This window comes from Montipora foliosa, chromosome 4 (genome assembly GCF_036669935.1).
Source record: "Montipora foliosa isolate CH-2021 chromosome 4, ASM3666993v2, whole genome shotgun sequence".
Classification (NCBI taxonomy): Eukaryota; Metazoa; Cnidaria; class Anthozoa; order Scleractinia; family Acroporidae; genus Montipora; species Montipora foliosa.
The window spans coordinates 32,758,008-32,771,596 of NC_090872.1; the positions used below are offsets into that span (position 1 = coordinate 32,758,008).

General features: G+C 40.5%; 1 protein-coding gene across 1 annotated transcript in view; it reads right to left on the bottom strand.

Annotated features, from left to right (window-relative positions):
* LOC138000650 (sushi, von Willebrand factor type A, EGF and pentraxin domain-containing protein 1-like) overlaps positions 1 to 13,589 on the bottom strand; it is a 66,135-nt gene that overhangs the window by 8,068 nt on the left and 44,478 nt on the right. The window contains exons 17-30 of the mRNA XM_068847210.1: positions 12,783 to 13,116; positions 11,863 to 12,030; positions 11,171 to 11,388; positions 10,118 to 10,370; positions 9,583 to 9,834; positions 8,628 to 8,741; positions 8,169 to 8,336; positions 7,213 to 7,335; positions 6,795 to 6,917; positions 6,239 to 6,367; positions 5,448 to 5,627; positions 4,399 to 4,572; positions 3,112 to 3,282; positions 1,051 to 1,227 (exon numbers count right to left, since the gene is read on the bottom strand). Of these exons, the coding sequence (XP_068703311.1) occupies positions 1,051 to 1,227; positions 3,112 to 3,282; positions 4,399 to 4,572; positions 5,448 to 5,627; positions 6,239 to 6,367; positions 6,795 to 6,917; positions 7,213 to 7,335; positions 8,169 to 8,336; positions 8,628 to 8,741; positions 9,583 to 9,834; positions 10,118 to 10,370; positions 11,171 to 11,388; positions 11,863 to 12,030; positions 12,783 to 13,116 (2,584 nt within the window). The remainder of the gene's footprint in view (positions 1 to 1,050; positions 1,228 to 3,111; positions 3,283 to 4,398; positions 4,573 to 5,447; positions 5,628 to 6,238; positions 6,368 to 6,794; positions 6,918 to 7,212; positions 7,336 to 8,168; positions 8,337 to 8,627; positions 8,742 to 9,582; positions 9,835 to 10,117; positions 10,371 to 11,170; positions 11,389 to 11,862; positions 12,031 to 12,782; positions 13,117 to 13,589) is intronic.

Here is a 13,589-nt window from a genome sequence, read left to right on the forward strand (position 1 = left end):
CGTTGGGTGAAGACGAAAATAGGCGGAAAATTTGAGGAAAGCAACATGGAAAGAAAGTTATCTTAACGATATGATTGATATCATAGTTAGCAAGGGGCATTTTAAGAAGAATCTTATCTTTACCAATACCAAGAATTGTAGAGGCAGTGATTTGTATAAGAAGGTATTTTTTACAAAATAAACCTGCGTCATGATTCTACATTCCCTTTCAACGTTGAGTAGATACGTAATTAAGCTCGACGTTTTAAACCAAGTCGTGCGAATGTCGTGCTACAGTCAAGCAAAATTGAATTTAGTTCGGCACGACTTTAGCACGGCGTTTGAAACGGGCCTTTGTCAGAAATCGGGTCAACTCGGCCCCTGAGATAATCATATCAAAATTATTACACTTCAGCAGGTAGGCGAGATCCTGGATACCAAGAAAGCCCGGTTGCAGAAACTTTGGCGCGTTTCTCGAAAGCCCAAAAGTGTTCGGGTGTCACAATCTTCTCTGTAACTTTAGACCGGAGAAGTTTCAAGTCATCAATTTTCACAGTCATTTTGCCTGTAGTTATCTTGAAAACATTTTAAAGGACCATGTGAAGAAGACATTGCGTGACTTTTGCGTGATTTATTATTGGCGCGCACTCGGGGACATTTTAAATTTATGAAAGGACGTCGCCAGTACGTGTGCGACTTTTTTGGTGATAGTTTTTCGGGTTTTTAGTTAGTTGCACTTTTGTCTTTTCGGAGGTATTTTATCGCAATTTCGAACGAATAGATTTGCTGTTTATTGTTCATTGTTGTCGTTTATCGATTTTATTGTTATGGCCGTTTCCCTTGGGATAAGACCAGCTTTAAAAAACAAGCCGATGGCAGTTGTACCAGTTGGCCCGAAACGTAACCGGAGCGTTCGAGAAATGGGCACGAGGACCTTGGCAACCGATCCAGCCAGTCATCTCCAACGAAGGTCTCAGAATGTACAAAAGATTTCGTAGTACGGCAAACTCTCGGATACGAACTAGTCCGTGCTAATCAAGCAAGCTTAGCCTAATGAGAACAGGTCCTTACCTAGACAAAATGGCTGGGTTCCACTCCATGTTCCATCCGCTTGACAAGTTCTTTCTTGTGAACCAGATAATTTGAAGTTGGCGGCGACACATGAGTATGTTATCTTGGCATTGTAGGTGTAGTCTGAGCCCGTAATGATACCATTGGTTACAGGTGGAGGTGTCCCACAATTTACCTCTGAAATGAATAAAGACTTACTTAAATATTTAGTCCGGCCATCAAGGAATGTCGTACATAATATTCGTATTCATTATAGTTTTAAAGGGGAACTGAACGCAAAAAAATAAGCATTTTTTATTTACACTTTAGACCATGCACAATAATGTTTTCAACTTTTTCTCTGGCATATCCGTTGTTTTTCTACCCAAAAAAGTGGGCCATCAGCATTGCGACTCAGAATGGAGGAGTCAGCGGTCATTTTTGCAGCTTATGTCGTATCATTTATGGGGAAGGCATGCGAGAGCGCCCCCATACAAAACCCGGGTTTTGACTGATGTTTGTCGTTAAGACTGAGTCCACGAAGAAACAGCAAAACAACGAAGAAAATATACGCAGCAGCACTTGTTTCTCTTGATTAAGAAATCCCTGCTCCCCACATCATACGTCACAGAAGGCTGCTGATTTAGTTTTTGAGCCCGCACTGAAAAGGCAGAACCAGAGGGAAAAGCCCAACTTCGAACGTAATTTTCTAACAAAATAACAGAAAACGAGAAGAAATAACCCCACAAACTTCACTTTGCTTATGTTAGGCTTTCCAAAAACAATGTTGGAAAAATTGCTGATTTTGGCCTTCAGTTCTTCGTTAAGTAAAAAACACTCATGCTTGCATATGAGCCTGCAATACTCTATGCAGAATTTAAAAACTCTTTGCCTATCTTTTGTTGCCGTATTTGGGCTTCTTTCTGCAGGGTAACGAAGATGGAAATGCATTTTCTTACAGAGTTTGAGTTTAGTGTGTCTAAAAATCAAATAAACCTCCTGTGCAACCATTTTATTAATAATTCAGAACTTAGCAGAAGTGACATGGCACCACCCTCTTACCTTTTGCTCTCTTTTCCTAGGTAGCATTAGTATCTAAGAGGCCCTCTATTCCGAGAGGAGTTTCTGACTTGAACTGTTTCGAAATAGTGACGCCCAAAACATTTGGAGAATAAATGCTTTTTTAGCAGCTATTTCGATTATGCTTTGAAGGGCTGTGTGACACCCGTCTGCAGTTCATTTTGTGTAATTTTACCACTTACTCTCCCCTACTCGCCATGCAACCCAGAAGTTGCTCAAAGGGGCTACGTCACGTTATTTTAGAGTGTTTCGAGGAAATGTTTGCTTAATAGCGAGTTTAAAACTCGAAAACGGTAATAAAAATATCGTTACATCACAAACAAGACGATTATGAGCAAAAACAACCTTATCCAGGCGATTTGCCACTTATTTAAAAAACGCCGGGCCGACTTTTTTTAAGATTACCTAAATGCAATCCGTTTCAATCATATCGGCAGCATTTGTCCATCCATGCTTCACTTTCCTTTTGCTGTATTTCCTTTATGTTGTTCAACAGTTGTGACTGGTTTTTGCAGTGTTTTATAACACTTTTTGGGCATTTTGGGTGTTATGAAATTACATCTTTTGCGTGACATAGCCACGGCCATTAAATAACACAAATCAGAGCTTTTGACAAAAAGAATTCTGTCGAGCATACAGAATTTAACTTAGAAAACGGCAACAGACTCGGAGATGAACTTTGAAAAACTGACACTGATTAAGCCGAACAGTTTTCAAAAAACCCAATAACAATCCATTTTAATCTTCTTCAATTTTGCCCATCCGTGCTTCCTTTTGTATTTATTGTTTTGTTCAAGCCTTTATTAATAATTTTGAGTAATTATTATTATTTTTTGGTTGCCAGCTTCCAGTCGCCGAATTCGGCTAAATTTCGTTACACAGTCCCTTTAAACAATCTGAATGGCGAAACTGTACTAATGGCGTAAATAAATAAGTAAGTACATAAATAAATAAATAAATAAATAAATAAATAAATAAATAAATGAATAAATAAATACGTACTGTTGCAAGACGGCGTTGCTGCGCTCCAGGCATTGTTCTGGCAAATAACGAACGATTGTCCGACCAAATTGTAACCGACATTACATTCATATCTAACCGTGTCACCATTTTTCCTCTGCAGGCCAATCAGCTTGCCGTTACTTGGTTCTGAGGGCTCTGGACAGTCAGCGGCTGCAGAAAAAAGGATAATGGGTGAACATGGACTGATAAGTTAATTAACTCGTCATTCGAGAGAGATGAAACCACTAAAAAGTCCATGTGAGTTACATCGCCAAGGACGAGAAACGATCGACGTGATGAGTTGTATTAAATTTCAAATGTGTGGAAATAAATGACACTAGATCCTGCGGTTTGAGGAAAGGTCAAATCAGACACATCAGTGAACACCTAGACATGTTGGTGAATGCTGAACGGCTTATATATGGGTGACTTTTTTTTTCTCGTAAAGCTAGCACCACCTGAACGTCAAACAATGTAACATTCACTATTTCAGCTCAGTATATACCTAACACACCAGAAGTCTCGATCTGCGATGGAATTCGGCCCATCAGTTTTCGGTAATAGGAAGCTTATGAAAAAGGGCGGCTGGAAGACTCAGGACGGCAGAATGACGAAAAAATGTCGCGAAAGATTGGGAATGCACAGTCTCGCGCGACATTTTTTCATCATTTTGCCGCCTTGAGTTTTCCAACCGTCCTGTTGCGTAAGCTCCCTATATTATCCATTTTTAGGACGGCTACCGCTAAACGTTTTGGGGGAAAAGACCAGCAGCGTTATTGTGTTCTTCGTATGATCTGGGTATTTTTGCTTTAAGCACTGAGCAATCTCTCGTGCGGCTACGTGGTTGCAGATCAATTAGCCTACGTGTAGCCGTACCCTCCCCTCAGCTACACGTAGGCAACAAAGCAATCAGAGGCGTTGTGGTCATCAGAAAAAATCTGATTGGCCATAATTTGGCGGGACCCTTGTTCTAATATCATACAGTGAACTGATGGGCCAAGGCCAAATTAGCGCGCGGAGATCGATACTCCCGAGTTATGGGCGCCATTGTTTATCGCTGTGGTAAATAAATCATAAGACGTATGATCGTTTGTCTCACGATGTAGTCACTTAGGTTGTAGAACGCAACGTTTCGCGGTTTCACTGCAGGTAAACCTCGCCTGAACAAGACCAGCAGTAGGCAGTCGAAACGTCGCTGTCTACAACCCAAGTGACTACGCCGTGCTCAGGCAAACGATCGTACCTCTTATTACTAATAAATTCCTAGTAAATTTAGCAGTGCTGTACCTATGCAGCGAGGATGTTCCCCGCTCCATTGTCCATTAGCCTGACAAGTTCGCGTTGCTGAACCAACTAAGCGGAAACCAGAATTGCACGCATAAGAGACTACAGTGTTGTAGACATTAGCTGAGGTGCTTCTTGTGCCGTCCTTTAGCTCACCAGGAATAATACATGTCGCCACTAAGAAGAAAAAATCTGGCATTTGTAATGACAGCATTAACATTACAAGCCATCCTTTAGAAGTATTCTAATAAACAAGTAGGAAGAAATAACATAGCTCAGTGCTCGAAACTGCCTCTTGTACCAAGAAAATCGGTTTCGTCGATTCAAAATTAATCTTTAAAAGCCTTTTTTGACAAAATGAATTTTACGAAGAATGAAGTTTTGTGTCCTTTCATGATGTGTTTGTTATAGCTAGATTCATCCAAGGCTACCATTTATTTGTTATAAACTAGAGAAACCAGAAAACTCAAAGTGCTGACTCAATATTTAAACTTGGATCGTGTGAAAGCGCCACGTCACTGATACGAGTCACTGTTGTAAACTGGGAAATCTCTGTTTCAATCCTTTGCCTCAGGAACACCAGGCAATCCTTTTTGAATAATTCAGCCGAGAATAAAGTACTGCATATTTGAAAGAGCATTGCATAATGAGATAATGCGATATTTCAGATGATCTCTGAGCAGTCCACCCAAGAATTTAGTAGTTTTTGATAACTAACAACTGGCTCGTTATCAAAACTGAAAGCGTTATAAAATTGGAGAATTCAGTAAGTTTAACACCTTCTCTTAACTTTTGAAGTCAAATTTTAAATAGCACGATGAGCAATCTCGTATGTCAATGAAGCAAAATCCAGGCAATGAAGTCAGGAAAGATTCCCTTATTTGTGTGATCCTTGCGCAAGAAGGCCAGGTCAATCGGCGCTTAGTTCAGTGAGGACAGAAAAGAGAATGTTAATGAAGTCATGTCATCATGTCATCCGGCAATAAATAGCACTACAGTCTCCTATCATAAAAAATTAAAGTACTTAATTAATATGAAAATTTACAGCCTACAGATACAACGAGGGGGAACTCCAGACCACGTTCCATCCGCTAAACAAGTTCTAGTCGAAGCGCCTTTGAGGATGTATCCCACGTTGCATTCAAATCGCACTGTGCTATCAACAGTCGTGGCGGGATTTGCAGGATTTATCTTCCCGTTTTGAACATTGGATATGGATGGACACGAAAGCGCTGTTGACATTAAAAAAAAGAAGAAGACATAATTGGATTTATAAGGAGGTGAAATAAAGTGGGTTTTTGTTAAAACTACTCGCGATAAGACATAAATACAATTATGCTTTGGTAAGTCATGATGTGGAACAAAGCAAAGCGGAACAGCGCTTGCACAGCTAAGTAGATCGCGCATAAAGATTTGAACATGGAAATCGGCAGCATCAAAGGACAAATGCAGTGGAAATAACATTTGAAAAAAGCCAATGGCATCACGGTAACCTTCCCCGATGTAATTCGTTAAGACGTAGTTGAGCAGCTAAGAAAACTATGAAGAAAGATTGGACATGAAAGGAGCAGGGATGGCGAAAGGGTGTATGCACTCGCATTCCCATCAATTTCACCCGGGTTCGATTCCCAGACTTGGCGTCTCATGTGGATTGACTCTGCTCCGAGAGGCTTTTCTCCGGGCACTCCGGTCTTATCCTCTCCTCAAAAAGCAACCCATGATTACAGCAGTTGTGATTTGACCTGATTTCTGTACTCAATTAGTGACTCAGCGTCAAATACACTTGACACTTAAAATAAAGTTCATTATGACATTAATTTGATAAGGATTAGAGTCTTCTAACCTGTGCAATGTGTTCCATCGGCGTTCAATGTGTATCCTGGGTTACACAGACATTGGCGTCCTAGTAATGTGTTGACGCAAATGTGCTGGCAAGGTCCCCTTCCACCGTTACTGGAGCATTCGTTGGTATCTGTCACAAGCAGCATAAAGCGTCGTGTAAACTTTTGCTAATGGAACACCGATGATAAGATAGAAAGGCTCCCAGTATTCTATAAAATACTGGGGGGCTAAAGAGTTAAAACCTTCTAAAGGTAAGAGTCACTCATATTGCAATGAGTCCTTTCAAATTTTAGGCATTGTGTGAAGAAGTATCTCGGTTTACCACAAGGACTGCGAAAATATTGTTTCAAGGAATCGAGAGAGGATAAGGCAATTCCTGTTTATCGCTTACCACGGTAAATTTAGAGTTTTCTTGGGGTCGAGTAAACGTGGCGAAATTGGATAAAAGAATGGGAGTAAAAACAAAAATCTGAGGGAACAGCAAATCATCAACCTGAAAACAAGAACCACCCACGGGAAGGCCATCAATACCGTCTATTTCTAATGTTAAATCACACCTGCACATGATCTAGCATCGGGAGCAAGCGTGTATCCAGATGCACAAGTGCAGAGGTAGCTTCCAACGCTGTTGTGACAACTCTGCTGGCAGTTTCCGTTGTCTCTATTGCATTCATCGATGTCTGAAAAAAAGCACATGTTCTCTTATTAATGCTAATGTCCGTCGATGAAAAGGACCTTTGCAATAATCTACGTTGTTCAACGTTTGCTTTGATTTGACTCTGTTCCAAACAACTGAAAAAAAAAAAGATCTGAAGCTTCCTTGTCAGGTATTCCTTGTCAGGTATTCTGCCTACTGTCATTGATTCTTACTTGATTCAATCGTAACTTAAGTTTCAATATAGTGTTTAGCAAGAGAACAAATTTAAAGATTCACGTTTGTCGCTCTTCTTACAAAATAACAGGGTTTTTAATAACCTGAGCAAGTCTTTCCGTCTGCGTTGAGTGAATATCCTGCGTTGCACTTGCATAAGTAGCTGCCGTAAGTGTTTACGCAATTTTGTCCACATCCTGATGTTCCCTCGGTACACTCGTCAATATCTGAGGAAAAACATACAGCCCACTTCGCTCATCATCGTTTGATTACGATCGTCATGATCTCCACCACAGCCGACGCCGACGCTTCCATCGTCGTCATCATCATCATTAAAAGAAAGCCCCAATACTATTCAGATTACAATATAAGGAACCCAGCAAAATTACAAAAAGAGAAAGCAAAACAACATCACTCTAACTCACCCTAACAGCGGGGGCAGCTGTAGTGTCAACGATCACTAACTTACTTAGAGGCTGTTTCTGTTTTTTACATTATTCCCGGTGCAGTAAATTCTGGCTAAATGCAAGGCATTCTGGTTAAACGTAATGCAATCTAGCGAAAAGTGGTGAATTCGAGAAGTCGTCGAAGCTTACTATGAGATACTTTTCTTAAATCCAGGTTATGGTGCTGCTTCCTCTATTTTTAGTATGGGATTTATTATATTTGCCTGCATGGTGATTCATTTATTAACTCATTTTAGAGCATGGTAGTATGTGATGTTCTTGGATTTTACCGACTTTATAAAATGTAGATGTAAATGTGGATGTTACTATGGTGATATTCGATACTTTGACTTGAACTACGAATGGATCTATTATTTGACAAGAAGAGGCCCAAGCCCGACAGTCAGACAGGAGTTCAGCAGCGATCGTTGCAAAAATTAACATAGCTTCGTGATTACCAATATGTCTTTAAGAGAGTTTTTGAAGATTTAAAGCTCAAAGAAATTAAGGTAAGCAGATAGCTCGTGCGACGACCATGCAGAGACACGAGTCTAAAAGCAGCAACTGCTTTAATTTAATGCCACACTAAAACAAGACATGGACTGTCGTCTTACCAATGCATTGTGGTACAGCAGCGTCCCATTTCCCGTTAACACAGTTTAAGGTAGGTGATCCATTCGTTTTGAATCCAGTACGGCACGCGATGGTCATCGTTCCTCCGGGTAAACGGCTCCCACTGTGCCCACCATTTGGTATCTTACCAGTACAGGGGCACTTAACGACTTTAAAATTTAAGGAAGAAAATACAAGGATAATGCATTAGCTTATTTAATGGAGGTTTTCTCAAAAATGCAATAACATAACCGTTCAAAGACTGATTTGAATGCCTAAACCTCTTCAAAACTGACTAAAAGAACAAATGACCTGAACGGCCAAAAATCTTTGCATTTGGAACCCAGTCAAGCGTAATACATTTAAGCCATTAGGTGGCATACTAAAACCAGGAGGAACCATGCATTTTGACGCAATGGAAGTCGGTCCATGAAAACTCGGCGGTATTACGATGTTCCTACCTGTTTCACAATGTCTTCCTTCGTATCCTCCATTACAAATGCACTTATAACCAACTGGCAGACTTTGACATGTACCGTGTGCACCACAAGGATTGCTGTTGCAAGCAGTGTTCGCTGTAAAGAAATAATATTTACTCCGATTATTAAACATCAAATTCTGAACCAATATCACTTTTGTATAACTAATTGTAATTGTAATTGTAAGTTATTTACCCACGGAACCCGTTAAGGGCGCTCAGAAACTCCTTGAACATGTGTCCTTGGATTCGGGATCTAATTGGAATTTGGCAGTGTTGGTTTTTCTGTAGAGGGGAAAACCGGAGTACCCAGAGAAAAACAACTCTGAGCAAGGGGAGATCCAACAACAAACTCAACCCACATATGAAACCGGTGTCACAGCGTTTTGTGTTGCCCCGTGTTATCTGTTCCCCCGAACACTGAGCACTAATGCTGTGTGTTCCCCCTTCCTTATAACGATAAATATGATAGCAGAATAAGAATACAGAAAGTATCCTAAACATGCATAAAAAGCTAACCTTAGGCCTAATTAGGCCTAAATGAAAGCTTTTATGCATATTTAGGATACTTTCTGTATTCATATTCTGCTATCATATTTATCGTTATGGCGAAGGGGGAACACACAGCAGCAGTGATCAGTATTTGGGGTAACAGATTACACGGGGGAGCACAAAACTCTGTGACACCGGAACCGGCAATCGAACCCGGGTTACGTTGTTGGGAGGCGAGTGCTCTAACCACTGCGCCATCCCTGTGTGAAAAAAATCCGACTGCCAAAGCTTGGATGTGCATGATTATACTCTAAAACTAAAGATCGTTATTAGATCCCTCTCCGAGTCACCAAGTGTCCCTTGCCTGCATCGTAAAGGGATAAAACGTGTGCGGTTTCCTGTACTGCGAATTTAAGCACGAAACGAAAAATCACTCTAAGGCTTACCTGGACACGAGCAAACATAACGCACTTTGAAATCAGGACAGCTTCGATCAGCTCGTTGATCACTATTCAAACACGTGATACCACTGTTTGAGCACGTGGTCATATTCAACTCCACATCAACCAAGTTAAATCCGTCCACAGTCTGACAGTCGAAATGAGTAGCACCTGCGCATGCACCTGAGCTTGTTTCAGTGTCTCCAGTACCGGTGGATGGTAAGTCATTGTTGATCCAGTTGGTCCAACATCTGTTTTCTTGCAGTATGACAAGGCGAATTAAGGATTGTTAGTCCAGTACTGACAAGAATATCAACGACAACAATAACAAAAACATCGGCGAATTGGAAACTTCATTACCCTTGTAGGTGAGAAGGAAAAAAACCTAATCAATTTTTTTAGGAAGGAAGGAAGAAACGATTTCCGACCGACATCAGTAAAATTCATCTTCAAATACTTTCAGCCAACAAGCCTTATTTTGCTGGCTTCGACACCCGCAGCACAGACAACACTTTATGTTACTGTACACAGTTTTGCCTACCTGTCCTGGCGGCTGATGGCTGAATTTTTTCTATACCGGTATCCGCAGGGCCGTAGAAGTCCGACCATGCCACAACATTTCCAATGATATTTTCAGAGTGTCTGGCCATGTCTGCTATATCTTGTGCTCCGAGTTCATAGTTCCAAATATTCAGTTGGCTCATTTTGCCGATGAATGCCTCATTTGCACTGAAGTTTTGACCAACTTGGTCTTGTTCTTGTCCAAGTACAAACAAACCTCCGGACGCAATGACCTATCATTGAAAATTTGATTACAACAACAACAACAACAACAACAAAAGTCTTTATTTCACATGCATAATTACAAAACGAGGGAGAAAGGAAATGAAGGTACAGAACATGAAATAAATGAACAAACGTTTTCGGGATAGTTCGTAGCTGTTAAATTGCATCATAGTAGAAAGAAAAGAAAAAAAAAAAAAGAAAAAAACAAGCATGCACACATATACACTACACTACTAGAGGAAAAACAAGTATAGGCAGCAATCTAGCAGTCAGTCAGGCATTCAATCAATTTGTATCATTTTAGAAACCGTGAGAAGGAGAAATTTCGGAGGTTTTTAAAACGTTTGTTGTTGAAAAGGTTTTTAAAATCGTTAGGATTTGAACTTTATAGCATCAGTAAGCATGTCCAGGCTCTTAACCACTCGGACGAGCAGTCTATTTCGCAAAAAAAATATCTCTTGCATAGCCAGAGAGTCTCAGACAGCGGTCGTTGACGAAAAAAAGCGATATGGCTTATTTTCCCCAAAAATTTTGCATTCATAAAATGGATTAAGTAAAAAACTTTCGATTTCGATGGCAAATAAAAAAAAAAGTCAGTTTTTCAACGTTACAGTAAACCCACCCTCGGAGACCTGGCCAAGTCGTCCAGTTTACCGATCCCGATATGAAGGTGAAGGCTTCATGTCGTCACGAGTGACTGCCTTCAGGTCTCCATGGGTGTGTTTAAAACACGCTTGGAAATACTTTGGTAAAAATCGCTTTCATTTTCTTGCGGACTCCGTTTTTGGCATCTCTTTCAACAACTTACCTGCCCTCTTTGAAAAGGTTCAGCGTCTGAATTCTGCTTGAGCTTACTCCCATCCTTGTAAACTTTCCAGGTGCCATTTGAGCTCTGCCATGTCAATGCGATGTGATGCCACTTGCCGTCTGTAGCCGGCACACCGGTTGACGCTTTTTCTCCCATAACCCAGATGTTAAAACCGTTGTAGTCGTGTATTACCAAGGCGTTGTCCACCACATCGCCATCTAACAACAATTAAAACGTTCTATATTGTTGATGTCAGGAACGTTTTATATTACCGATGAGACCATTACCCACATAAGATTTCCCTGATTTAGTTTTTCAAAATTACAACACGTTATTTTTTTAAGAATTCCAGATTTGACATGCTCCAAATGTTTGACCCTCCTCAAGAAACCGTAATAAAATTTATTCTAAGCACACGACGCAGATTCGAATTACTACTAGACCCTTATTCAGTCTCAAGAAGTGGCTTACTTCTGAAGCCTGTCTAAGGCATGACCACGAGCAAAATCCCAAGGAATTACAAAAACAAACGCGCAGCTGTCTTGTTTGTGCAAAGTCATACAAAAATTAAAAGTCACTAAATCAGTTTACCATGACAATAGGAATTATAAATGGGGGGCCTCAACGCTATTAACTATTGTTAGGGGACAATATTTTAGATAATTTTTTTTCGCGTTATAGCCGTCGATTACCTCCAATTGAAACAGCGTACGATACAGGTGTTCCTGGATCAATCTCACTGTCATCAACTTTCATCCAGAATGCTACCGTGAAAGCTCGCAATTCCTGACGATTTTCCACAATTGAAGCCCCACGACCTAGCGCTCTACTAAACTCCATGTCAAAGTCAGTGGAAACCTCTAAACGGAAGTAATTATGCAACAAAAAAAACTTTCATTAAAATGGATAATGAACAATAGAACAACGAATTAACGAATACGTGGATGGGTGAGTAGGTTAAAATATGAATGAGTGAATGGATGAATGAACAGCTCAGTGGAAGAATCCAACCGTAAATGGACGAGTCGGTGGAAGATAAATAACAATCGAATGTATAAATAAACGAGCGGACAGAAGAAGAAAGGAATGGATCGCTGGATGGATGGCTGCATAAAATATAGAGCTTGAACGAAGGGGAATATATTTACCGATTAAAGCTTATTCAGTAATAAATTGGCAATAAAACGATTCATCCAAAAAATCCCTCAAAGCAAACAAAGAAAGAAAAACGGAGGAGAATGAACATTGCATGTGTGAATACTGCCCGCACGTGTGCTGTTTGTGATTTGCCTATGTATTGCCTTTTTTGAAAGCTATTTTATAAGCTCTCTTATGATATGTTTCAGATAGTACGCGCTATGATCGACTGATTTAGCTGGCCGTATTCTACATTGCAACATTTTATGGCAAGCTTTTTACTTCGTTTACGTGAAACGAACTTGTGAAACTGTTCGAAAGATCTTCGGATTTCTACGCTTGCCATGTACTTGTTGCACTTTAACGTTACGCGTAAAGTAAATCAACCGGAGAAAACTCGGTCTGTAACTTACAGTACGGACATCGAACTCGGATAGTAAGAGTTATTTAAAGGCAAGGAACTTTCAGATGATACCTGTTTCACAGTTTGTTCCTGTAAAGGAAGGTTTGCAGTAGCATTTGTACCCATTGATTTGGTCAACACAACTTCCGTAATTCTGACATGGGCGACTCGAACACTCATTTATGTTAACTTCGCATCTGATACCAGCAAAACCTGGAGCGCATTTGCATATGTGGCCGTAACTCGTGTCCTCACATGTAGCACCATTTAAGCATGAGTCTGGCAGACAGCCATTGTCGTTCTTTTCACACTGAGTACCGCTGTAGCCTGCCGGACAGCTGCATCTGAATGAAAGGTTCACGACTGAGCAAGTTCCGCCATTTTTGCAAGGAGAAGATTTACAGTCCTGGAATTGAAACCGTACTTGAGGGTGTTAGCATTTACATCTAGATCCACAGCTAGCTACAACTTAATTCAAGATATAAAAGTTGTTCACGATTGAGATTCCACACTGACGAATACCCAGACACATAGAATACGTCCAATGGGGACATTTTCGGACACTTTTTTTTTTCGATGTGGCTATATGGCGGTAACCGAATAAGGTGTTAAAAACACTAAATGACCGGCAGTCAAAACTTTTTTTTATAGATTAGGCCTAAAAAGGACTCCGGTTAGCCTGACTAGCATTCCGGTTAACCCATAAAATAGCTCTCCGGTTAGCCTGAAAAGCGCTTCGGTTAGCTCTCTGGTTAGCATTCAAATAGCAGCAATGGTAACAAGATAAATACTTTAAATATTCCGTTAGCTGGCAATTGGCCTCGGTGGCTCAGTTGTCATGAGAAACAATTTTTTTTTCTCATTATTTTGGAGGTATCC